Raw genomic sequence first — 26,663 nt, 5'->3', positions numbered from 1 at the left:
CAATTAGGAGAAGCAATTTATAATTTATTAAAATGTAAGTATCACATTTCATCCCTCCACCCTACTCCCCAAACATAAGGGTACTATAAATGGAGACACCATGAGAAAAACTGATCAATAAACTACACATAAAAGTGGGGAAGGAAGCTATCTGTATTAATTGGCTACTCTATGTCAGGTACTATGCTAGGTGTTTCATATGTTATGTGACCTTATTTAATGCTGCCATTATCTTTTTTTTAATTGTATTTATTGATTTAGAGAGAGGGAAAGGTGGGGGAGGAGCAGGAAGTATCAGCATGTAGTTGCTTTTCATATGTGCCTTGACTGGGCAAGCTTGGGGATTTGAACCGGTGGCTTCAGCATTGGAGGTCAACACTTTATCTGCTATACCATCACATGTCAGGTTCCTGTCAATATCCCTTTAAAGTAGATATCACTTTCTACTTCAAAATATTCAAAAACTTCTTTAAAAAATATTCAAAACAGGCCCTGGCCGGCTGGCACAGCGGTAGAGCATCGGCCTGGCGTGCAGGAGTCCCAGGTTCAATTCCCGGCCAGGGCACACAGGAGAGGCACCCATCTGCTTCTCCACCCCTCCCCCTCTCCTTCCTCTCTGTCTCTCTCTTCCCCTCCCGCAGCCAAGGCTCCACTGGAGCAAAGATGGCCCGGGCGCTGGGGATGACTCTGTGGCCTCTGCCTCAGGTGCTAGAATGGCTCTGGATGCAACAGAGCGAGCCCCCAGAGAGCCCCCCTGGTGGGCATGCCGGGTGGATCCTGGTCGGGCGCATGCGGGAGTCTGTCTGACTGCCTCCCCGTTTCCAGCTTCGGAAAAATGAGAAAAAAAAAATTCAAAACATTTTTCAAAAAAAATACTTCAAAAATTCAAAGTATTACTACCCCATTTCACAGATGAAGAAACTAAAGCTCAAACGTGTGAAGTGCCCAAAATCACATAGCTAGGAAATTTTTCATAGCATTATGTTTCAGTTGAAGACATTGAACATCTGTTTTTCAGGGGACGGAGACATCCACAGGGCCTAGTATCAGAGAAGGGCTTCATGAAAGATCTGAGGTTTCTAGAGCAGAGCCTTGGAAAGTGACTAGAACTTGGGTAGAAGAAGAGGTAGAAGGAATTCCAGGCCTGCAGGAAGGAGTCAGGGTGTGAAGGAAGCATGACTCAGAAGGGTGTGTCCAATGAAAAGCCAGAGGGGGTCCTACCTGCCTGACACTGAAGATTTGGATTAGAAAATGTTGAAAAGGTAACCTAGACCAGTGAGGGAGGCCCTTAGCTGTCAGGTCTGGAAGTGGAAGAATTTCCTGCCTACTCTTCCCTGTACTCCATAGCATCACTTCTTGGCCATTCCCTCCAGCTGTGTGATTCAATGGGAAGACCATGCAGTGTGGAGCTGGCCATTCCATAGCTTTGTGAGATTCAAGGTCCTCTGCTTTTCTGAGTCTGTTTCCTCATTTGCAAAGTGGAATGTAGTGATGATTTATCACATGAGATAACATTCATCGAGCACTCCTTGCTGCTGAACGTGAGTTGCTCCCTTGGTTGTCCTTGAATCTCCCTGGCCTGCCCCAAGTTGTACAAAGTCTCTGCAGGCAACTCAAGATGGAGGCAGTTTTTGGGAAAAAGGGAAGATCACCTCCTACTTCCTGCACATTCTATTCCTGCTTATGCATTCTGATGTCCTGCTTGCTTTTTTAGGCTCTAAGTGCTATCCTGCTGACTCACTTCCGACTTCTCGTTCATCATGCTCAGCTCCTGAAAATGGAACAGAGTGGAGAGGGCTGAATATTGTGCTGTCTGGCAATGTGTTAAGGGGAATTGGGTGGCTGTCAGGCCAGCCTCACGTGGATAGAAAGCTGGGAACATGAACTGAGCAATGCCCAAAGTGTTTTTCTCATCTGACACATAGGACACTCTGAATAAACTCTAATACGAATAATACTCACTTCACTTACTGCCCCTGATGAGGAGCTAGGCAGGTCCTGGGCTAAGTGCTTTCCATGACTATCTATTTGAATCATCACAACAACTGGAAAAGTCCTGGAAAAGTCTGGGATCCTCTCCAGTTTATGGACAAAGAAATTCAGACTAAGACAGGTTAAGAAACTTGCCCAAGATCACAGAGCAAAAAGGAGTCAGAGCAGGGAATCAAACCCATGACTTAGATCTATGCTGTCTAATATGGTAGCCACAAGCATTGAGCACTTTCTAGGTGCTGGTACTACAGTAGGTGCTGAAAATTAAAAGTTTAAGGAGATTTAGCCCCTTTCCTCCAGGCTAGTGCTTCTCAAATTTTACCATGTGTAAGAATCACCTGGAGGGCTTGTTAGACAGATTCCTGCCCCCAACCTCAAGAGGTTCTGATTCTGTGGGTCTGGGGTAGAACTGAGACTGCATTTCTAAGAAGCTTCTAGGAAAATCACACTTTTGAGGAGACTGATATACATTGGGAAACTGGAAAGGCATCCCAAATATTATGTGAGGATGAGGTTAGGAAAAGAGAATGTACATACTGTATATGAAACATTTACTGTTTACCAAAAACTTTTAAATATATCACCTCATTTAATCTACACCTCAACCTGATGAGACATAAATTATTATCTTCATTTTCAGTTGAGGCAACTGAGTCTCAGGTTAGTTAAATTACCTAAGTCATAGACTTCTTTTAGATATTGCCTTAGGAACCAGTCATACAACATTTAGTGGGACAGACAAGCGTTCCCTCCCAGTAAAACTCAGTAAACAATTCAAATATAGAATTTTCAGTGCTATAAGGGAGACAGTATCATAGAGCTTTATAAAAGAGACACAACAGGGTTGGAGAAACTTTATAGGGAAAAAAAGGTGAAATTTACATGAAGAACTGAATGATAAATTAGAGAAGTGGAGGTTGGGTGGAGAGTGTTTTGAACAGAAGATATGCATGAAGGCTTGGAGGGACTGAAATAAGTTTAGAATGTCTGAAGTAAAGAGGATAGAGGAGAGAGATAAGGTCCTTGAGGAAGGCAGGAACCAAAAAGTGCTGGCCCATTTAGACTTACTGACTTTAACCAAGGGTAGGAGCATGGTCAGACTTGTATTTTTAAAAGATTGCTATGCTGCCCTGGCCGGTTGGCTCAGCGGTAAAGTGTCGGCTTGGCATGCTGGGGACCCGGGTTCGATTCCCGGCCAGGGCACATAGGAGAAGCGCCCATTTGCTTCTCCACCCCACCCCTCTCCTTCCTCTCTGTCTCTCTCTTCCCCTCCCGCAGCCAAGGCTCTATTGGAGCAAAGATGGCCCGGGCACTGGGGATGGCTCCTTGGCCTCTGCCCCAGGCGCTAGAGTGGCTCTGGTCACAACAGAGCGATGCCCCAGAGGCGATGCCCCAGAGGGGCAGAGCATCACCCCCTGGTGGGCGTGCCAGGTGGATCCCGGTGGGCGCATGCGGGAGTCTGTCTGACTGTCTCTTCCCCATTTCCAGCTTCAGAAAAATACAAAAAAAAAAAAAAAAAAAAAAAAAAGATTGCTATGCTGCTCTGGCTGAGTAGCTCAGTTAGTTAGAGCATCATTGGACACATCAAGTTTGCGGGTTTGATCCCCAATCAGGGCACATAAGGAGCAACCAATGAATGCATAAATGGGTGCAATAACAAATTGATGTTTCTCTTTCTCTCTCTCTCTCTCTCTCTCTCTCTCTCTCTCTCTCCTCCTCCTCCTCCTCCTCTTTCTCCTGTCTCTAAGACACCCACCTCTCTCTCAAATCAATCAATACATAATAAAGAAAAAATTGTAAAAGATTGCTATCCTCTCAGTGGAGGGTGGGGTGGATTAGAGAAGAGCTAGCCTGTAGGCTGTGAGATGCATTAAGATGCTAGTGGTGAAAATTTGGGCAATACTGTAATGACTGGGGAGGGCAAGGAGATTAGAAGTATTTAAAACTTGACCGATTAGAAAGGGGAGAAATAGGTAGGCAAAAGAGGAATCAAAGATGATCTCAGGGTTCTGAGTGCACACTTTTAGTAAAATAAGGTTCTGTAAGCTTAATGTTTCATATTTTAAAAGAAAAAGTAAATTCAAATAAGTGAGGTTATATGAAAGTGAAAGAAAGATAATATTTTGGGCCCTGGCCGGTTTGCTCAGTGGTAGAGCGTCGGCCTGGCGTGCAAGGGGTCCCAGGTTGGATTCCCGGCCAGGGCACACTCTCTATTCCCCTCCCGCAGCGAGGCTCCATTGGAGCAAAGATGGCCCAGGCGCTGGGGATGGCTCCTTGGCCTCTGCCCCAGGCGCTGGAGTGGCTCTGGTCGCAACAGAGCAACGCCCCGGAGGGGCAGAGCATCGCCCCCTGGTGGGCGTGCCGGGTGGATCCCGGTGGGGCGCAAGCGGGAGTCTGTCTGACTGTCTCTCCCCGTTTCCAGCTTTGGAAAAATACAAAAAAAAAAAAAAAAAGAAAGATCATATTTTGGAAGGATTTCAATGACTAGAACTTACTGACTTGGAAAATATGGGAGAAAATTACTGTCTTCGCTGTTGTTTATTATTTTTGTTGTTTTAATTTGTATTTGTATCCATAGCCTTACTGTCCATTGAGAGTTGTGAATGGTGGAGATAACAGCTCTTTTTGCTAAAATCAGGATTAGCCATGAAGGACAAGCCATGGGCTATGAACTGTCAGTTAACTCGAGTTTGTTCTACGACTGTTGAGTAACCCTGTACATTGAGTTGCTGAAACTCCACATCCCATTTTGCTCCCCCTTCTTCTTCACACCTTATGCCTTTAATAGGGATAGTAGAGGGTTCCAATCAATGGATCAGTGAAGACTTGGACTCCGCCTTCTTCGTCTAGGTCCCGCCTCCTTTTTTATACCACACCCCTTTCACTGATCCCGCCCCTAGAGAGGTCGTCGTTGATATGACAGCGAATCTCCACAATCTTGACCTATAGGAGATATGAAGGGTGGGACCGAGATCAATCTTTTTTTCCATTTGTTAAACCAAAAGTCTATCTGGACCCTGTCTCAGCCCACTTTCATCTTCAAGCCAAGGATTGGTTGCTCTGATCTTGGTCCCCGGCTCATGATTGGTTCTTTCATTCCACCTCTCTTCCAGTTTTGCAGGCGGGATTAGCACGCAGCTTCCTGCTCCTGCCAAAAAAATAAAAGAAGAAAAAGAAAAGAGGAGAGAGGCGAAAGAAAAAATGTCACGGAGATCTTTGATTTTTAATTCGCTTTTGGCCTTGTCGGTCAAGTCAAACTATGCATGCTGATTGGTCTTTCTATCTGCCAATCCCGAGTTGGGGGCGGGATTTCCCCAGGAGACCCACACCTTGTTACCACTGGCCGAACAGTGCGCCTGTCTGAAGCTCCGGTCCCAGGATTGGAGGCGGATACGGACAGGTGGGCGTGGATTGGCTAGGGAAGCCGGTCAGTGTGAGACGGGGGCGGGGCCTCGGCGGCTGGTTGCGCGTGTCCGCCGCTGGCTCCGCTCTATCCGGCTTTGCTAGGGGAGGTGAGTCTGGCCGCGGCTGCACGGGCGGCAAAGGAGGCGGCGGCTGAGGAGAAACCAGCCGCAGCGACTGAGGAGAACGCGGCCGCAGGGACAGAAGCCGGGTGGGGGGGAGGGGGGGAGACGGAGCAGCCTTGAGCCCTGCGGGGGCAGTCGTGCGGGGGGACCCACCCGCTCTCCCCCCCAACCCTTCCAGCAGAAGCAGCCGGCGGCGGGGGTAGGAGTCCGCCCGCTTCCGACTGCACCCCTCCCGCCTCCCGGGGCTGCTATTCTTCGGCCCCGGGACCCTAACCTCATCCCGGGGCGGTTCCCTCTGTCTGGGCATCCGAGTACTGCCCACCTCTCTTTCATTCCCCCCTGCACCTCCTTACCTTCACTTTGCCCCGGTTCGCTTTCTCCTCTCTGTCCTGCTCTGTCGCCTCCTCGGCTCACTCTGTCCCTCCTGCCTCCTTCCCTGGCTCTTTTCTGTTCGGGAAAGTTTAGTAGCCACCCCACCCCCTTCCAATCAGGTCAACCTGACAAGGAGTAGGGGGAGATGTAGGGAAGCCTGAGAGTTCGAGGGGGGAAGCTGGTTTCCCTGAAAAATCCCTCCCCCCATCTTTTTCATTTGGGGTGGTTGGAGATTTTTTTTTTTAACTATTTTTGAGGAGGTGGTAGGTGTTTAGAAAAGGATGTGGGAATGGAAGGGGTAGATGAGTCAACCCTCTTACAAGATTCCAAGGGTGGTGTGTTACCTGATCCTTTTCGTGTGTGGAGTTCAGGGAGCCGGGAGGTTTGGCCTTTATTCCCACATTCAAAGTTGGAACCTCCCCCAAATTAAGTATGGAGTTTTAGTACCCACTTGTGGCAGGTAACCTGGGGGGAAGGGGGTCCCTTTTTCCTTTTTCTTTTTTTTTTCTTTCTTTTCTTTTCTTTTTTTTTTTTTTGGCAACCTACACACCCTTCCACATACACTCACCCCCAAAATTAAACACCAAGATCCTCTAGCTTGTTTGGGTTGACTGATGAAGACATAAAGCCAGTTACGCTCCATGTTTTTTGAGGTGGAGTGAGTGGTTTTTCTTCAATTTTAAATGGCCAAATGACAGCTTGACCTAGTTTGCTTTCCAATCAAAGGGCATTTTTTTGAATGTCTCTTTGTGGCGCAAGAGCCAACGCAAAAATGATGGCGGCTTATAATGGCGGTACATCTGCAGCAGCAGCAGGTCACCACCACCACCATCACCACCACCTTCCACACCTCCCTCCTCCTCACCTTCACCACCACCACCACCCTCAACACCATCTTCATCCGGGGTCGGCTGCTGCCGTACACCCTGTACAGCAGCATACCTCTTCGGCAGCTGCGGCAGCCGCCGCAGCGGCCGCAGCTGCAGCCATGTTAAACCCTGGGCAACAACAGCCATATTTCCCATCACCGGCACCTGGTCAGGCTCCTGGACCAGCTGCAGCAGCCCCAGCTCAGGTACAGGCTGCAGCAGCTGCCACAGTGAAGGCGCACCATCATCAGCACTCGCATCATCCACAACAACAGCTGGATATTGAGCCGGATAGACCTATTGGATATGGAGCCTTTGGTGTTGTCTGGTGAGTATCAAAAGAAAAAACACAGCTTTTCCTAGTTTCTTCTCATGGTTGTGATTGGGCAAGTCATCTCTTAATGGCTTCCTCCATGTTGACCAAAGTGGAGCAAGCTTCTCCACTCAACTGTAGGAAGACACACCCTCACATGGTAAGGAGGCCTAATGCATTGGCCATCTAGGCTTATGCTTTTGAGTCATGGCAAATTTTGGAGAACTTTCTGATGAGTTAATGTGAGTTTGCTGTCTGCCAAACTTTTTGTAGTGAACCTAAGCAAGCCACTGAATGAAGGATCAATAGATGAATGTGTGACACTTCTTTTCCGACAAAGACATTGGTCATCTCTCATGACTGATTTAATTTGAATCAGTTGCCCAATTACAGCAAATGTCACAATTGACCCAACTTGATTTCTTTTCATCGTCTTATTTGGATATACTCTGAATAACTATTTTGCTGTTCTTTCTGTCTTTTCAGTCCTTAATTTATGATATTGATCGCCAGAAAGAAGATAGGGTTCATAGTTGAACTAGTTAAGTCATTTCTTGAGTGGTTTATTTTAAACCGTAAAGCTACAGTTGGGAAGTATGTGGCTTTAGCCTTTTGATAAGAATGCATTAAATATAGCATCACACATGAGTACCACAAATGAGGTCAGTAGACTGTAGCTATGCAGTGGCCCACATTCATTGTAATGTTTTAGTGTCATTTAATTCCCTTTAGTTGCTGTTATCCTTTGATTGGTAGTAGAAAGTATACTTTTTAAACATGAAACTGCCTGCTTTTGCTAGTGCTAAGATACTTTTCAAAGTCCAAGGGCTCCTTAACTGCAACATTTTGTCTGTTTGCCCTTAGGAAGATTTGTAGTTTGTAATAAAATGTATTTATGACAGTAGGGTTCTATTCTTATTAAAACTAGAGTGAACTGAGCTTTCCCCCCAAGGATTCAGTATTCTGGTGTGGACAGATTAATTGATGTTTTGAGTGCATTCAAAAATAGATTCTTGTTAATGTCTAGAAAAGCCCCCATCACCACAAGCAGATGAACAAACTCTTTAGAGCTAGCCTGGTAAATGTCTCCTTTCGTCATTGTTTTAAGGCTATAATTGATGACTATCATTTTGCATTGTATCTGTCCATCTTTATATATATTTCAGATTTACAATCTAGTCTGCTAAGTGCTCTGATCTGTTTTTGTTTGTTTGTTTTAAACTAATAAAGGCCAGTGTTTTCCCAGCTAACTCTCCCAGGAGGTTGCTGCTTTGCGCTCCCTTCTCCAAGGTGTGTGGGATTCCTGGTGGGAAAGAGGACAGCCCGTAATGGTGCCCCTTCAGTGGTTCTGCATAGGGACCTGCCTCTTCCTACCTTCCTCTCTTCATTATCCTGTCCTCCCCGACTGCGCTGTGAATTTCCATTCCTTGCCTGACCCTTGATGATTTCAAAGCTTGATTGGGATAGGGGGAGGGAGACGGTTGAGGGTGAACAGGGAAAAGGTTGTTCCTTCACCTTTTGTCACTGATTTACTGAGAATTTTTGTGGATTTTCATTTTAGTAGTGCTTTGCGTACAATGCTAAGAACTAGAGATACTGAAAGGGAAATGGGTTGCATTTCTTGTACTATACTCTAAAGGGGTTACTCACCTGCATTTTTACCAAATGCTGATGTGACTTGTAGCAGTTTTAACTTCAAGTTGGTGCTAAGGGAAACGTTTTTACTTTTAAAGGGGAGGGAATTGAGGAACTGGAGTGCTGCAACATCTCCAACAGTGAACATTCTGGTAGTGGGTATTCTGAATGACTGATGTGTGAAAATCCAACTATGTTTGATTTGAATTCATTCTAGATTCTTTCATTGACCCCTTCTACCAGCTCTGGAGTTTGTTCCATATACTTGAAGTGCCTCCTTCTGTACACTGTCTTCTATTGTAGTACACCAGTTGTTTTGTGTTTGCCTGTCTCACTGGCTACATTTGTAAGCCTCTTGAGGGTAAGGACTGTGGTCTAGTAGTGTACTACTTTTTTCTCCCAGCACTTACTTAGCACAGTGCTGTTTGGTCACTTGATCTGGTCAGGTCCCTTCTTTGTTCTTCAGCCAAGTTTTTGTAGTTAGTTGTATCGAGTGTTTTTATGAGCTGTACAGGTGAAATATAATTTGGTATGAATAAAAGGAAGAGTTCCAGGTGTGTTTTGGTATGTAAATTCTTTTCTATTTTTATATTTACATATTGTTGACTTCCTGTCTGAATTGCTTCTATTTGGAATTTAACTGCTCTGTGACCTGAGTAAAATTGTTAAAGCTAAAGATTTAAAAGAACAAAAAAAAAGAGAGAGAAGACTTGAGGACAGAACAGACATTGGACAACAATGTAGTGATTGCTGGGGGGCAGATGGGGTGTAGGGAGGACGGTATTGGGGGATAAGTGGTGATAGACAGAGACTTGACTTGAGGGGATGAACACAGTACAGTGTACAGCAGGGGTAGTCAACCTTTTTATACCTACCGCCCACTTTTGTATCTCTGTTAGTAAAATTTTCTAACTGCCCACCGGTTCCACAGTAATGGTGATTTATAAAGTAGGGAAGTAACTTTACTGTATAAAATTTATAAAGCAGCCTGACCTGTGGTGGTGCAGTGGATAAAGCGTCAACCTGGAAACACTGAGGTTGCCGGTTCAAAACCCGGGGCTTGCCTGGTCAAGGCACATATGGGAGTTGATGCTTCCTGCTCCTCCCTCCTCTCTCTCTCTCTCTCTCTCTCTCTCTCTCCTCTATAATGAATAAATAAAATCTTAAAAAAAAAAAAGACTAATGATTGATGCTTCTCATCTCTCTCCGTTCCTGTCTGTCCCTATTTGTCTCTGTAAAAAAAAAAAAAAAAATTATAAAGCAGAGTTACAGCAAGTTAAAGTATATAATAGTAATTACTTACCAAGTACTTTATGTCGGATTTTCGCTAAGTTTGGCAGAATAAATCTTTATAAAACAACTTACTATAGTTAAATCTTATCTTTTTATTTATACTTTGGTTGCTCCACTACCACCACTATGAAAGCTGGAATGCCCACTAGTGGGCGGTAGGGACCAGGTTGACTATCACTGGTGTACAGAGATGTGTTGTAGAATCGGGCACCTGAAACTAGTGTAATTTTGTTAACTAGTGTCATCTCAATAAATTCGATTAAAAATAATAAATAGGTCTGACCTGTGGTGGTGCAGTGGATAAAGTGTCGACTTGGAACACTGAGATTGCTAGTTTGAAACCCTGAGCTTGCCTGGTCAAGACACATATGGGAGTGATGCTTCTTGCTTTTCCCCCCTTCTCTGTCTCTTCCTCCCTCAAAATGAATAATAATAATAATAAAATAATAAATAAATAAAAACCCAGAGATTTGAACACCAAACCAGAGTGAATTGCACTTGTATTGTGAAACCAAAGCTAAAGATATTAGTGTGGTGTTTTACTTTTTAAATAAAAACCAGAATTTTTCTTTTTAATTTAGAAAGCACCCAATAGGAACAACTATTTTCTAAAATGATCACAATATAATAAAAATATTCTTCCAATGGTACATCATTTGATTCAAAGCACCTACTTGGGCATTATAAGATTCACTTAGATTCAAATATATTTAATGCATTTTGTAAGTATTTTTCTTCCGGCATGGCACGAGAAAGGAAACTACATCTGCCTTTATTTTTTTTTCCTGAACTTGCACCCAGTGGTACTAACTGATGGTTAAAAATGCTGCGTTCAGTTTGAGGGATGGATATTGTTGTTCCTCCATGTAGATAAGGAGAGATATTTATGGAAGTGATGTAGCATTTTACCATTCAGATTTATCACTGAACAGTTTAGTTTACCAGGCATGATTTTTCTTTCTGCTGAATTTAACTAAGTAGAATAACTTATCAGTATTGGACAGTTTTGTAAAAGTGGTGAATTGCCTATTAGCTGCTGGTAAAGATGCTGCTTTGACAGTTCAATTAAGATTTCATTAACAACTGTCTGCTGTGTTTTATTTCAAAGTAGGGGTTCCAGGTTACTTCGTAATGTGATCATGGGTAGTATGAGATACATTCATTGCCAGTGATAGAATATGTTCACAGTATCAAAGCATCATATATAATTTGACTTTCCTCATCAGATGTCATTTTCATAATGCAAACCAAAACACAAAACAACACACAGACAGAAACCTCAATCATTTGGTGAGGTTGTTATAAATACCTTTTTTTAAAATTTATTTTATTTTTTTAATTAAATTTTTTAGAGAGGAGAGAGAATGAGAGAGAGAGAGAAAGAGAGAGAGAGAGAGAGAGAGAGAGAGAGAAGGGGGAGGGAGGAGCAGGAAGCATCAACTCTAATGTGTGCCTTGACCAGGCAAGCCCAGGGTTTTGAACTGGCGACCTCAGCATTTCCAGGTTGACGCTTTATCCACTGCGCCACCACAGGTCAGACCATAAATAACCTTTTGATCTGTAGTTCATTGTAGCCAGAGGAAAGTATGTTGTGCTTAAAGATGTGACAACTCTGGGACAAGGACTATTACAGCATAAAGCTGCGGGGACTTATGATGTGTATTCTTTTGAGAGTTGGAAGAAGTTGACTACATGAGAAAGGTTTGAGGATTGCTAAACCCAGGCAGCTTTGATGTGGGCAGCCTGAACTATCAGAGATTGAATTAATGGCACAGACTGCCATTTTGATAAAAGTGAGCCTGGGAAAAGCTTCTACTTTATAAAATTAGACTTTTGGTTTTTTACTTATCTAATTAATTGAAAGATAAAGACCCTGGAATTCAAGTCTTTCAAAACTGAAGCATAACTGTAGTGATACTTAGTTACTAGCTGTATAATATTACATCTTTAACCTCTCTATTCCTTATCTATGAAATGAGGATAATAATAGTACCCATCTCATAGGATTGGTGTAAGGATTAAATGAGATAATCCTTGTAAACCAATGAGTACACTGTCCAGTACACAGTAAGAAATAAATGTTAAATTCTTTATTGTTGTTATTGTTAAAAAATTAAACTGTTGTATTAATATTCATAGAAGTGGTTTCATATATGGTCAGATTTTCCAGGTGAACTCAATATGCAGACTATTTTGGAGGCACGACTTTAAATATCCTAGTGTCCACTTAATTGGGCTATATGCCAGGGAGAGTTGGGAGAAAATATTCTGTCCTATTCTCTCAATTAATTAAAAAACAAACACCTAAAAATGTGTATCCATATTTGTATGGATTTGATCTGTGTCTAGTCAGATCATCACTGTTTTAGAACGTATTATGGATTTACATACAGGGAAGGAAATTAGTTTTTTCTTCTCAGAATGTAACAAATGAAGGATATCCTTATCATCAAAGTTCAGCTTTACTGGAAATTCATTTTACTTGTGTTTGTATAGAAAAGTGTGAATTGCTAAATAAAATTCCAGTAAGGTGGGAAAATATGTGTGATTTAATGAGAAATTATGCAGTGTAAATCCTTACGCAATTCAAAGATTGTCTAGCTGGCTCATCTTGTGAAAATTAGAGGCATCATTTTTTTTCTGATGTTTTCTCTGGTCCCCTTAACTAATTATACTATTATAGCAAACTATAATTTGGAAAAATGGGATATATTTGGGGGGAAATCCTGGAGTTAGTTGCTTCATAAAGATGTATACTAAAGCATAGTAAGGAATATTTTGTTATTAATGGTGCTTTACAGGTTAAGAATCTGTGGTATTGAAGTTTCTCTATTGGACAAGATTAACAGCCACAGCTGGATTCTTTGCGGGGGAGAGGGTCTGCTTTGTGAAAAGATCTTTGAAGAAGCAGAGCCTGCACCGTAAAAGGAAATGGTTGCTCTTCTAGACATAACAAAGCATTTGTGTGAAATTAGAAATGTAGAAATCTATACTGTTAATTTTAACTACAAACAAATGTACTTTTAGAAACTGTAAGTTCATGGTCCTAAAGAAAGTAAAGAGAGAGAATAAAAGAAACAATCTAATGACACTGAGCCAGTTTCTTGGTGATAGAAACTTCTTAATTTGTAACATTTGAAGTCATTTTATACTTAGGCTCCTGACAAGATTATCCAAATTATATTCAAGAACCAAAAATAAAAAAGAACTACACAACAAAAGAAACTCATTTTATCTTGGGGAGAAATTTTATGTTATACTATTGAATATCAGCTTAGAAGAAAAAAGTCAAATATTAAAATTTTTTTTCAGAAAGAATTTCCTTTTAAAATAAGCTAAAAAAAACAATATTCCTCAAAATTACATGCAACTTTTTAGCCATCAGGTGGTACTACTGGTGCATGTCCTGAAAAAGAAATGAGGTCAGATAGAGTTCCCTTTCATATGCTAGGCTAGAAGAATATTTGCAAAATGCATTAACTGAATATATGTTTGAATCTAAGTTCTGGAGTTTTATACTCAAAGCATACACAACTGTAGAAATGTTGTTCCTTGATATAAAAGGCCATCCTCTACCCGAGTACTGAAATATGATATTTCATTATCATCATAACTTGGAACATTAGAGTTTTCAGTGACTTCTATATTATAGAATTGAGTGGCTATTCTTGGTGGTTTTTATTAGATTTGTTGATGTCCTAGCAGTTTAAGAATCTACTGTTTATATACTGTATGTTTTCTTAATATGCTGATTTGATTTCTTTGATAGAAATTGTCAATGCCAAAGAAATGTTTCCATTTATTATCCAACCAAACAGAAAGAAGCCATTGGGAGAAGCCTTTGATTATAAGATTATATTTGGGTCTTATGATTCCCTGTGAATCCATAATACTTCAGTGAATTATTTGATTGGGTCATCTAATGTAGATCAACAATGAATTCCTAAGTAATATAGTATACCTCAGTGATCCCCAACCCCTGGGCCGCGGACTGGTACCGGTCCGTGGGCCATTTGGTACCGGTCCGCAGAGAAAGAATAAATAACTTACATTATTTCCGTTTTATTTATATTTAAGTCTGAATGATGTTTTATTTTTAAAAAATGACCAGATTCCCTCTGTTACATCCGTCTAAGACTCACTGTTGATGCTTGTCTCGGTCACGTGATACATTTATCCGTCCCACCCTAAAGGCCGGTCCGTGAAAATATTTTCTGACATTAAACCGATCCGTGGCCCAAAAAAGGTTGGGGACCACTGAATAGCTTGTCAGTTTGATCCTGTTGTTGCTTGGGGGTAACACAGAATGCCTTAGGCAACAGTTGTAGTACTGTCAATAAGCATGTGACAAGTCATCATAGACCTAGTCTGTAGTTCTAAAGTACCCTAGCCAAAAGGCATTCGAAAAAATTCTGGCATTCATGGCATTATGAAAAGATGACTTCCAAGGAAACTATATTGAGTTGAATTTTAATAGTTTGTTGTAATGGTCGAGTGAGTATAAGGATGTCTGCCATTGATTGTGATTGGTGCTCTTTACCTAAACCCACTTTCACATCTATGTTCCGAATTAGTTTGGCTAAAACTGAATCATATCTACTATGTTCTGAATTAGTTTGGCTAAAACTGAACCATATCTGTAAACCTACTTTTGCCCTCTTCATATGCCCTTTATTTATTAAAAAAAGGACTTTTTTTGGGGGTGCTCATCTCCCAAGTACCAATGGTGCCTCAGCTCTTCAGCAGGACAGTGCAACCTCTTCAGGATCTAGCCCTAACTTGCATCTCCACCCTTATCTCCTATCACCCCCTGCATTGCAGTACAGTACAAGGTTTTGACATTGTTGAGAATCACTAGTTAATGTATTTTTGTTGTCAACCTGCTATAGACCAGTACTATCATAGGCAGTACTGGTACATACCAGTACTTTTATTAAATACTAAATAAAAGGTATTTAGTTCTATAAAGAATTTTGCAAAACTCTATCACGCTTTCTGCTATTATCTGTACTGTGCTTGGTACTGGGATATAAAGATGTTTAGGTCATGATGTTGCCCTGAAGGAGCTGACAGTTAAGTAAACAGTATAAAAAACTAATACATCCCTGCTTTCAAGGCATGTTGATAGAGAGTTGAAACTAAATTTGAATTCATTTATAAAAACTTAAAGATATGTTATTTTCACTTATTCTTACAATACTCATTCATTATATGTAGACTATTTCCCAGGCACTGTGCTGGATTATAGAAATTTAAAGGAGATTATGATGTATTGGAGAGAGATTTGTAAACAGATAATTATAATTCATTGCCATTATTGCAATAAGAGATATTCCCTGGATATGGGAACATAGAGCAGGGATTTCTGTGAAAGGTATGGATACTTTCTAGAAGAGGTAACACCTCAAATGGGTTTTAAGAATGAGAGAGTCACCTGACCAAGCGGTCGCGCAGTGGATAGAACGTCGGACTGGGACACGGAGGACCCAGGTTCAAAATCCCTAGGTCGCCGGTTTGAGCAAGGACTCACTAGCTTGATCACGGGGTTACTGGCTTGAGCCCAAAGGTCGTTGGCTTGAGCAAGGAGTCACTCATTCTGCTGTAGCCCCTTGGTCAAGGCACATATGAGAAAGCAATCATTGAACAACTAAGGAGTTGTAACGAAGAATTGATGCTTCTCATCTCTCTCTCTTCCTGTCTGTCCCTCTCTGTCTCTCTCTCTGTCTGTGTCAAAAAAAAAAGAGAGAGAGAATCAACTAATGGGGAATGACATTCTTGGTGGAATTAGTGAAATACGGAGTGCAATGCAGGGGGTGATAGGAGATAAGGGTGGAGATGCAAGTTAGGGCTAGATCCTGAAGAGGTTGCACTGTCCTGCTGAAGAGCTGAGGCACCATTGGTACTTGGGAGATGAGCACCCCCAAAAAAGTCCTTTCTTTAATAAACAAAGGACATACGAAGTGGGCAAAAGTAGATTTACAGTTGTTCATATGAAAATAATACAATAAATAATACAAGAATAAACTGTGTTTCATGTACTTATAACTGTAAACCTATTTTTGCCCATGCCTGTATGTACATACACTACATAAACAGATATACAGCATTTCAGTGGTATTAAAATTTCATGGGAGATGATTGGGAAGAAAATGTTTAATAGGAGAGTGAGTGTGGTTCAATTTGATTTTTTTTAAAAGATATGTAAATAGAATAATAGAGGGAGCTGAGGTCTGAGCCTTAGGGAATGTACTCAGTTGTAAATGGAAAAACTTATTGGAGGCAAAACTAAAGGACAGGCAGATAGGAAAATGTTCACAGTGATTGAAAACCTACTCATGGCAGAAGATAGTTATGAAAATGGGAGTGATCTTTGGTGCAAATAAAAAAGTAAAAGAAAATGAAAGTGGAGAAAAGGCCATTGAATTTAGCAAGTAGGTCATTGACATCATTTGAGAAAATTATTGTGTGTATGATTTTTCCCCCCACTGGTTGTGTTTGTCTGATTCCAAAGAATGTCAAGTATTGGCAGCACTTGGTTTTATTATTAACTGAATTATCCCAAATCTCAAGTTTTTATTTCTATTAATAAAGCAGAGAACTTGATGTTTATAATGTTCAAGTTGCCATTTCCTTGGGAATACACACACACATATTTTAATAACACGGTAATAGAGTACTAAACTAAACTTGTTAGGAGTCATTGTTCTGGTCCCTACCTTATTGCCAACAACCCTATGACCTTGATAAAGTTAAATTTTTTGAGTCTTGGTTTTCTCATTTATAAAATTCTGTGTTTTCTAAGTTTCTATAATGAAATTGCATTAGTATTTGGAAAGCATATGACATTTTTTTGTGGGCAAACAGAATCTAGTGACCACAAGACAATTTTCTTCAGGATTACAGATAGTGAATAGCTTCTCAAATTATTTAAAGGAAAAATGAAATAAATGTAATTCTCTTCCAGTGTGATGACTTTACCTTATTGACCAGCACAGTCCTAGAATCTCTTTGGCCTTTTTTGGGTTGTATACTCATTTTTGAACCAAACACTGTCATTGGAGATAAGATTATTTTTGGAGCAGTCAGGTCCACCCCTGGACTTGGAGATGGAGTAAGTTTTGAACCGGGGACCTCAGCGTTTCTGGTAGATGCTTTATCCACTGTGCCACCACAGACCAGGCAAGATGGAGTAAATTTTAAGTGGAAGGTATGAATTCCAGCACTTTGATGCTGGAAAGGCATTATTACTGACCAGGAATACATTCATCTTACGTCAGACTCAGAAGAACTTGACCAAGTGCATTTACAGAGCAAAGTGAAATCATGTTCTCTGTGGAGAATTTGTCTTGTCTGCCCTGAATTATTTGGAGTACTTTCCTTTTTTTTTCTAAAGCATTGTTTGCTTAAAGTAGCAGAGGGTAAAATTGGTACCTGATCCTTGCCATGTTTGCTTTCTTTCCCAGTTAGATCAGATATCCCCCACTGATTTCTTTTCTTTCCTTTCTGTGTTGTGGTTTTGTTATCTAGATAAAGTTCTCGGTCTTTTTTTTTTTTTTTTTTTTCAATTTAAGTAGTATAGAGTTCAGTAGTGTCAGGCAGCAAACTCCTTACAGAGGAGTGGACAACACAGAAACGTTTTATTTGTTGCTTGACCTAAAATTCTTTCTCTGAGCCAAGAGAAAAGGTGAAGAGAGACATTTGAACAAAAAGATAAAATTAGTCATTTGACCCAGATTGCAGCCCCCCCAGCCCCCCCATCTGCTGGTATAAAAATCATCCTCAATTTACATAAGCAGGTGGATTTTTCTTACATGCTAATTTTCTTAATGTACCATGGCAGAGAGCTGCAGATTTGCAAATTGTGTAAGTAAATTAAAACAAAGCAGGTGACTTTATTTCATGTTATTATCTTACCAGTGCAGAAGTACCCAAAGGGTGCAATTATCAGGTGATTGTCTCACTACACATCTAAGTTAACAGGCAACCTGCTGCAAAGCTCCCACCACCACGTTCTTCCCTCTCTTAAATGTTTTCAAAAGGAAACTATTTCTATATTTACTTTGACAGGCTAGAAATTTAGTAATACAGATGTGGGGGAATTTGAGCTTTATTAAAAGTAATCCAGAAGCCATGAAAATTGGCAAATAATGTGGTTACTGTGCTGAAAAGGACATATGCATATTTGGTTTGAGTTTGAATTCCCTGAGGATTAGGTGAGATCCTTCAAATATGTTTAATTGGTTGGCTTCCTCTGTGTTTCTTTTCCCAGGTTCTGCATGTTACAGTAATTGGGGTTATTGTAAAGCTACCTGGGTGTATGCTAAAGCCAGTGTTCAAAATAAATATTGGTGCATATTCTTTTTAAAACAAATTAATTGCTACACAGTTTAAAATATTTCAATAAAATTGAAATTTTAGAAAGGTAACAACAGTTGGTTTTAGGGGCTTTTCCTCAGAAGAGTTATGAGTATAAATAATGTCAATCAATAAATTACCTTCCTTTATTAAACATTCCAATATTAAATTTAGTAATTAAAGGTATTTAATCCCTCATATTATTTACCTATTGATATGTATGGAGATTAAATTATACACCCTGTAGCTTTGATGTAATGACTTAGAAATGAATCTTAATTTTAAGCTAGCACATTAAAAGTTCGGCCAGGCCTGATCTGTGGTGGCAAAGTGGATAAAGCGTCGACCTGGGATGCTAAGGTCGCCAGTTCGAACCCCTGGACTTGCCTGGTTATAAGACACATATGGGAGTTGATGTTTCCTGCTCTTCCCCCCTTCTTTCTCTCTCTCTTCTCTCTCCGCTCCCTCCCCCCCAGCCTCTCTAAAATTAATTTTTAAAAATGTTTGGCCAGTCTTTTCATGCCAGCGTTTACTTTTCGTTTCAAGAAAAGTAGTTTAGAATAACTTTGAGGACAAAAACAGTTCAAGAATGACCTGAGGAAGACAATATTTTAAGTACAAAGGACAGTATGGTTTAGTAGTTTAGAGCCTATACACTGATGACAGATTGCGTGGATTTAAATCTTGTCTCTGTGCTTATTAGCTGTTGTAGGCTAATTATTTAATGTGTGCCTCATGGTTGTCATGTGGAAAATAGGATAGTAACAGTTTATCTGTCTCATAGGGTGGTTGTGAGGATTAAATGAATCAATACAGTATGTGTAAAGTCTTAGAACTATGCCTAGCACTATGTAAATGTTAGCTATCATAATTATTATTTCTAGTATCAGTATGGGAAAAAAATATATATAGTGCCTTTTTTAGGGCTATTTTTTCATTCTCAGAAGCCTAGAACTCTATCTGAAAGGAATTATAAAGTCAGAAAATACTTCCGAATGTATCTGGTGTAACTGCTTCCTTTTATAAATGGGAAAATTGAGACCCAGAGAAGCTAAGAGATTTGTTCAAGGTCACACAGCTGGTTAGAGGCTGAGCCAGAACCTTTGCTCTTATTCTATTTCACCAGCAATACCTGACCAATATAATGTCCATTGAAATATTTTCAGTGTTCTTATAAAAGCAAAACAAAAAACTAGCAATGAAACCAGAAACAATGCAGCTGAAAAATAAGATAGAACATTTAGAATACTGTACTCTGTTGGTTGCTTTTTGTGTGATAATGAGTAACGTTTCTGGTAAAAGTTGAATGTCATGAGTTACGAGACTTTGGGTTTCAGAAACAACTCAGTCTTTTCACATTATATGTAATTGTGTCATGTATCGGCTTTAAGGATATTGTGCCCCTTCCCCTTTTATTTTTTGAAAAATTTTAAACCTCAGAAAATTTGAAAGATACAATGATAGATCCATAAACCATTCTTCTAGATTACCATTTTATCACTTATGCTTTATCTACTTTGAGGATGATTCTATAGAACTCATTGAAATTGCATTTCAGTGAAATTTAGACTTACATTGTTAAGAAATTTATGGTCACTGCGTCGACTCACTGTTCCATGAAATAAATTTTGTAAGCTCTCCACCTAGAGAAGGAACTGGAAGTTTTCAAGCTTGTGACTTTTGGAATGTTATTTGTTCTCTTAATATTTAAAATATAATTCAATGTGAATTATATGTGTAACTGAAACATATACCAGTCAAAACTAGACTTTAAGCAAAATAGAAATTATTTCATTCTGCAAACTTTTTAAATGTGTGTGATATTTATTTCAGGTTGGGAGTTAAAGGGGCATTTTCAAAATAAGAAGCTAAGATCTGGTTTCATAATTTTGGGACAGGACATGATTGATATTCATTGTTGAAACTAAATTTTAAGTTACTATAGTTTTTTGTTTAGTTTTGTTTTTAGTAAATTACCCTAATACAGTCACATGAGCTGATGATGTTGTATTTGTGTCAACCAATTCACTGCTCTGTAGTTTTCAGTACCAAATAATTCCTTTGTTAAACTCATTTTCAGTAAATGAGCCATTGTTTCCCAAAGGGTAATGATTATTTCTATATATAGCACAAATCCCTAAGAAATAGATTTTAAAGTCTAAAATATCAGTGTTTGGAAGTGGTTGAAGTTGTCACTGTATATCAAGCCACAACTGTTGTATATGAAAAGGGCAGCTGCTGTGTTTGCTTCCTAGGCTACAATATGAGATAATACTTCAAACCAACTGACAGCAAGTCTTTAAAAGTGAAGTCTTTTAGTTTACTTGCAAAAAGAGTGTTTTTTTCTTGAGTCCATACAGCTATTATGTAGTTTAATAACATAAATAACTAGAACAAGTTAGCTGGAGTTCAAATCTAAATGGCTTGTAAGAAATTGACAGGTAAGGAAATGTATAGGCAGTAGATATGTTTACTTCATTCAGATGGTAATCAGTATCTGCAGATAAATTACTGATTTCTTAAACTACCTCAGCAGAAAAGACATTAAAATAAAGGCACGTTGATGTTTAAATGGTACAGATGCTGAAGGTCTAGTTACCAATACATATCAGTTTATCTCTATAGGTGGGCAAACTTTAAATAACTAGTTTTTATACTTTGATTTTTTTCCTCTTAAAGTAGATGCTTGGCCTGACCAGGCGGTGGCGCAGTGGATAGAGCATCGGACTGGGATGCGGAGGACCCAGGCTCGAGACCCCAAGGTCGCCAGCTTGAGCGTGGGCTCATCTGGTTTGAGTAAAGCTCAACAGCTTAGACCCAAGGTCACTGGCTCGAGCCAGGGGTTACTCGGTCTGCTGAAGGCCCACGGTCAAGGCACATATGAGAAAGCAATCAATGAACAACTAAGGTGTCGCAACGAAAAATTGATGATGGACGCTTCTCATCTCATTCTGTTCCTGTCTGTCTGTCCCTATCTATCCCTCCCTCTGACTCTCTCTCTGTCTCTGTAAAAAAAAAAAAAAAAAAAAAAAAGTACATGCTTGTTCTTAGAAGACATATCAAAATATGTCTCTCTTTTCCTCTCAATGCTAATAAAAGCAAATGCTTTTATAAAAGCGGTGATTTTATAAACACTTATGACACATTCTCTACCCACTGATAACACTGAAAATGAGAGCTTTAGAGGCTGGAGCCAAGTCTCATTTATGTCTCTGGAGCCTAATATGGTCCTGGGTAAGAGCTTAAGTGTTTGTTGTTTAATTGAAAGTTGCTGCACTGGCCGGCTGGCTCAGTGGTAGAGCGTCGGCCTGGCGTGCAGGAGTCCAGGGTTCAATTCCCGGCCAGGGCACACAGGAGAAGCGCCCATCTGCTTCTCCACCCCTCCCCCTCTCCTTCCTCTCTATCTCTCTCTTCCCCTCCTATAGCCAAGGCTCCATTGGAGCAAAGTTGGCCTGTGTGCTGAGGATGGCTCCTGTTGCAACGGAGCAATGCCCCAGATGGGCAGAGTATCGCCCCCTGGTGGGCTCGCCGGTGGATCCCAGTTGGGCACATGTGGGAGTATGTCTGTCTCCCCACTTCTCATTTCAGAAAAATACAAAATAAAGTTGCTAATGCTAAGTTGTGTGTGATAGTGACTGTCAAAGTGTACTATTACTGGGACTTGACTTTATGTGTATCTCTGTTTCTTCATGCAGTGGAGTAATTTTTATTAGGGAACATTTAGAGTGATATTTATACAACCCCACAGTAGTGTTTTGTTTTCTTATGTGTTTTATTTTTTTAAGAGTAAAGAGCCCTAATCTAAAAATAGTCTACAGTAACCAACTGTTTCCAAAAATAGTCCTTTATTTTGCTACTGCTTTCTATAATGTACATTTAGTTAAGAATGCTGTCAAATTTTTTAGGAAAAATACATTATCAATGCAGTACTGTGATCTCATGTTAGAAAAGCAGAATCGACGTCTAAAGTCTCATCAGTACATCAAAACATACCAAAGCAATCTGTGGGACTAGCACAGAAAACAACTACATTCACTTAAAAAAATTTTTTTTTTAATTTATTGATTTTTAGAGAGAGAGAGGGGAGAGAGAGAGAGAGAAGGGGGAGGAGCAGGAAGCATCAACTCCCATATGTGCCTTGACCAGGCAAGCCCAAGGTTTCGAACCAGCAACCTCAGTGTACCAGGTTGACGCTTTATCCCACTGCGCCACCACAGGTCAGGCCACTTTTTTTTTTTTTTTTTTTGTATTTTTCTGAAGCTGGAAACGGGGAGAGACAGACAGACTCCCGCATGCGCCCGACCGGGATCCACCTGGCACGCCCACCAGGGGCGATGCTCTGCCCACCAGGGGGCGTCGCTCTGCCACGACCAGAGCCACTCTAGCGCCTGGGGCAGCGGCCAAGGAGCCATCCCCAGGGCCCGGGCCATCTTGGCTCCAATGGAGCCTTGGCTGCAAGGAGGGGAAGAGAGAGACAGAGAGGAAGGAGGGGGAGGGGGAGGAGAAGCAAGCGGGCGCTTCTCCTATGTGCCCTGGCCGGGAATCGAACCCAGGTCCCCCGCACGCCAGGCCGACGCTCTATCGCTGAGCCAACCAGCCAGGGCCGGTCAGGCCACTTTTTAAAAAATTTTTATTGATTGATTTTATCGAGAGAGGAAGGGACAGAGAGAGACAGGAACATTGATCTGTTCCTGTATGTGCCCTGACCAGGGATCGAACCAGCAACCTCTGGGCTTCCAGACAATGTTCTAACCAACCTAGCTATCCAGTGGGGGCCGACATTCAATTCTTAGCTCTTTAGCCTGTTCTAGAAACATAATAAATGGCAGACTAGTATTTGCTACAATTTTTTTTTAACTAATGAAGAAAGAATAGAGCTTACTTCAGTGTTTTGCTGGTATACGTTTTAATAGCATCTCTGAAAAATAAAAAAAGCCCTAGTTTCTAGACCATGCCAATTTCTATTGTGTAAATACTCTTGTAATGGTGAATTTCAGGCTATCATTATCAAGTCACTAAATACTGAATTGGAAAAAGAAACACAGTGCACACATTATAATGTTTTTTTCACCATACAGCTAAAGTAGATGTTAAATAACCGTGAGAGCATAACTCATAGTAAAATAATTAGGAAATGATTATTTTGATTATTTATAACCTTTTTAAAAAATATGATTTATTTCATTGTAACATATAGTTTAATATTTTTTCTTAGAATCCTGCAGTGGTGACTTTATAGTCTTCATTTAGTGGCATATTTCTGAGTTTTCTTGCCCTCTTGCCATTCTGGTCAAAAGAGTTCTATATCTAATACTAACTTTACATACCCAGTTCATTTCATTTAGTTATCCTTCACTGAATGTGAATACCATTATTAAGCTTTCTATAACATTTATAAAGTCTCTGAGGATGACAGAGGATTCTCAAAGTAAATTTATGGATTAAAAAAAAATCCTGACTTATTAAAATCAAAACATGGACTTGTATAGTGTTTTAGGTAACCATGTTAAAATTTACTAAAATGTACTGTGTGTATTTGGATAGTGATGAAAAGTTTAATATTAAAGCCATATGTGTTGTATAATTAATAAACTATGAGATAAATACTTGCATAAAAAGTATTAAATTATGACATATCAACAACTATTTTATCTTTAAGACAATAATCAAGTCACCCCTTATTTTTTTTCTGTTTGTTACATTGTCAGTTTGGTGATACATCTGGAACAATTTATTTCCAAGTAAACATCATGGGTAAGGAATAGTAAAGTCTGATGATAGCATACTTCAATTATAAGGCCGCCAAGAAGAAAAATCATTTATCGAAAATGATTTATGTTTCTATACCATTTTTTTCCTCAGTCTATGTATTTTCTCATTATATTTATCAGGATTTGAGTTTTTTAGACAAATTATTTTATTGTTTCTTTCTTATTGAACTTTGTTCTTTAAAAAGTATTTGCTAAAATGCTGTCCTGAAAGGGGAGATGGGGAGATAATTTTATGGTTTGAAAGTCATTTTATGTTTTATCTATGTAAAGAAAGTTCCTAATTCCTTTCTCCAAAGGTGGTGTTTGCAGAGTCTAACTTATGGAAGATTTATCCCCTCACTCTCATAAAAGTTCATTTAGTAATATGAAACATCCTACTCCCCACTCTTTTTCTTCTAAAATTTTATGACAAGTAGGGGGTTAGCAGAAAGGAATCATGATAAAATGAAAACCCTGAGAAGTGCATTGGAAGCTAATAAATAATTAAATTGAATGGAATGAGAAAAGAATGTTTATTTACCTGTTGAAAAACTGCAAGACTTCTGAAAATTTAAGGCAATGGAATGGGTCTGTTCTTTTAAATAGTTTAAATAACAGTGATTTCAGTTAAGTAGTAGGATAAATATCCAGATTGAAATGTCAAAATAATTTTCTGAACCTAAATATAGGACTCTGCAACATTTTTATTGATAACTTGGACAGTAACATAGAGGTTTATCAAATTTTCAAATAAATTGGAACTAGGAAAGGTGGCTAACATAGTAGATGATAAGTATTCAAAGAGATCATTGTAAGAATGATGGGCAGAAATCAACAAGCTGAAATTTAGTAGGACTAAATGTAAAGGTCTGAATTTAGAGTTAGCCAACACTTATTGAAGACCTGGGTACTTGGCTTTGAGTACTCAGGGTACACTGGGAACAAAATTACTATGATATTAAATAGGGAAGGCAGACATTAAACAAATCTCTTGAGATAATTTATCTAGATTCACATTTTGCTAGTTATTGTCTATGTGACTTTAGGCAAGTTACTTTAGCTCTTTGTGCCTTGGTTTCCTCTTCTCTGAAGTATGGATTATGGCCTGACCTGAGGTGGCACAGTAGATAAAGTGTCAACTTGGAATGCTAAGGTCACTGGTTAGAAACCCTGGGTTAGTCCGGTAAAGGCACATATGGGAGTGGATGCTTCCTGGTCCTACCCTGCTTCTCTCTTTCTCCTGTCTCTACAAATGAAAATTAAAAAAAAGATACCTTTAAAAAAAAAAAGTATGGGCCCTGGCCGGTTGGCTCAGTGGTAGAGCGTCGGCTGGCGTGTGGAAGTCCCGGGTTTGATTCCTGGCCAGGGTACACAGGAGAGGCGCCCATCTGCTTCTCCACCCCTCCCCCTCTCCTTCCTCTCTCTCTCTCTCTTCCCCTCCTGCAGTCCAGGCTCCATTGGAGCAAAGTTGGCCCGAGCGCTGGGGATGGCTCCGTGGCCTCTGCCTCGAGCGCTAGAATGGCTCTGGTCGCAACAGAGTGACGTCCTGGATGGGCAGAGCATCGCCCCCTGGTGGGCGTGCCGGGTGGATCCCGGTCGGGCGCATGCGGGAGTGAGTCTGACTGCCTCCCCGTTTCCAACTTCAGAAAATACCAAAAAAAAAAAAAAAAGTATGGATTGTAAGTACCCATCTCTAGTTCTTGTGAGAATTAAATGAGGTCATACATGCACACATGCAAATGCTTAGTACAATTTCTTGCTCTTAGTAAACATAATAAATTTTAGCCATTTTTATTGTTACCTATTATTAGCACTTACCCTATTTGTTTTATGGAGGAAAACAGTGATTGTGGTATCTATCTTAATTTGTGAGGCCAAGAAAATTTCCCTGACACATCCCTACCTTGAAAAAGCTTGTACTTGAATTTTTGTAGACATAGTACAGATATATGTACAGAAAGGCACAGGATGCTTACTATGGGAAGACATTGGTGGGATACCCAGGCCCTTCCTCAGTTTGTACAGTTTTAATGGAATGTTTCTTAACAGCATTATGTTGTGATATTGTGAAAGGTAGCCCCTATTACTTAGGCAGTATTTTTTTTTTTTAGTAAGCCAAATTAGGGGAGTGATATCTGAGTTAAATTTTGATTATAAAAGGTCAAAGGAATGCAGGGTGGGGAAAGGACAGCTGAGACAGGAAAGTTCATATGCAAAGTCATGGGAACATGAGAGACCATGGTAAGATTGAGGACTTGGAATTAATTTATTATGACTAGAGTGAAAGGTGAGATGGATGAGAGCATGATTGCTAAGAGATGTGACTAAGAAGGACCTTGTTTGCTATTTTAATACCTTCAAATTTTATCTGAATCTAGGAAGCTATAGATTGCGTTCAGGAGATGATTAAAATGATCAGATTTATTTTTGTAAGATACTCAGGCAGTACTGAGGAGAATGGTTTGTAAAAGGAACGCATCTAGAAACTAGGAGAAGGCAACTGTAGTACTATAGTTTACTTTAGGTCAATGCTACTTCTAGTGTAGACCACAAACTT

At 40.1% G+C, this 26,663-nt stretch overlaps 1 protein-coding gene across 2 annotated transcripts in view; it reads left to right on the top strand.

Moving 5' to 3' along the window:
• The first annotated feature begins 5,474 nt into the window (after positions 1 to 5,474).
• The window catches only part of NLK (nemo like kinase), a 164,723-nt gene continuing 143,534 nt past the window's right edge, over positions 5,475 to 26,663 (top strand). For both annotated transcript variants that reach the window (XR_010729520.1, XM_066263267.1), the window contains exon 1: positions 5,475 to 7,088. Coding sequence is in view for 1 of the 2 variants with exons in the window: in XM_066263267.1 (XP_066119364.1) it covers positions 6,631 to 7,088 (458 nt within the window). In the remaining variant the exon portion in view is untranslated. The remainder of the gene's footprint in view (positions 7,089 to 26,663) is intronic.

This window comes from Saccopteryx bilineata, chromosome 2 (genome assembly GCF_036850765.1).
Source record: "Saccopteryx bilineata isolate mSacBil1 chromosome 2, mSacBil1_pri_phased_curated, whole genome shotgun sequence".
NCBI classification, from domain to species: Eukaryota; Metazoa; Chordata; class Mammalia; order Chiroptera; family Emballonuridae; genus Saccopteryx; species Saccopteryx bilineata.
This window is presented reverse-complemented; position numbering and strand designations above follow the sequence as displayed.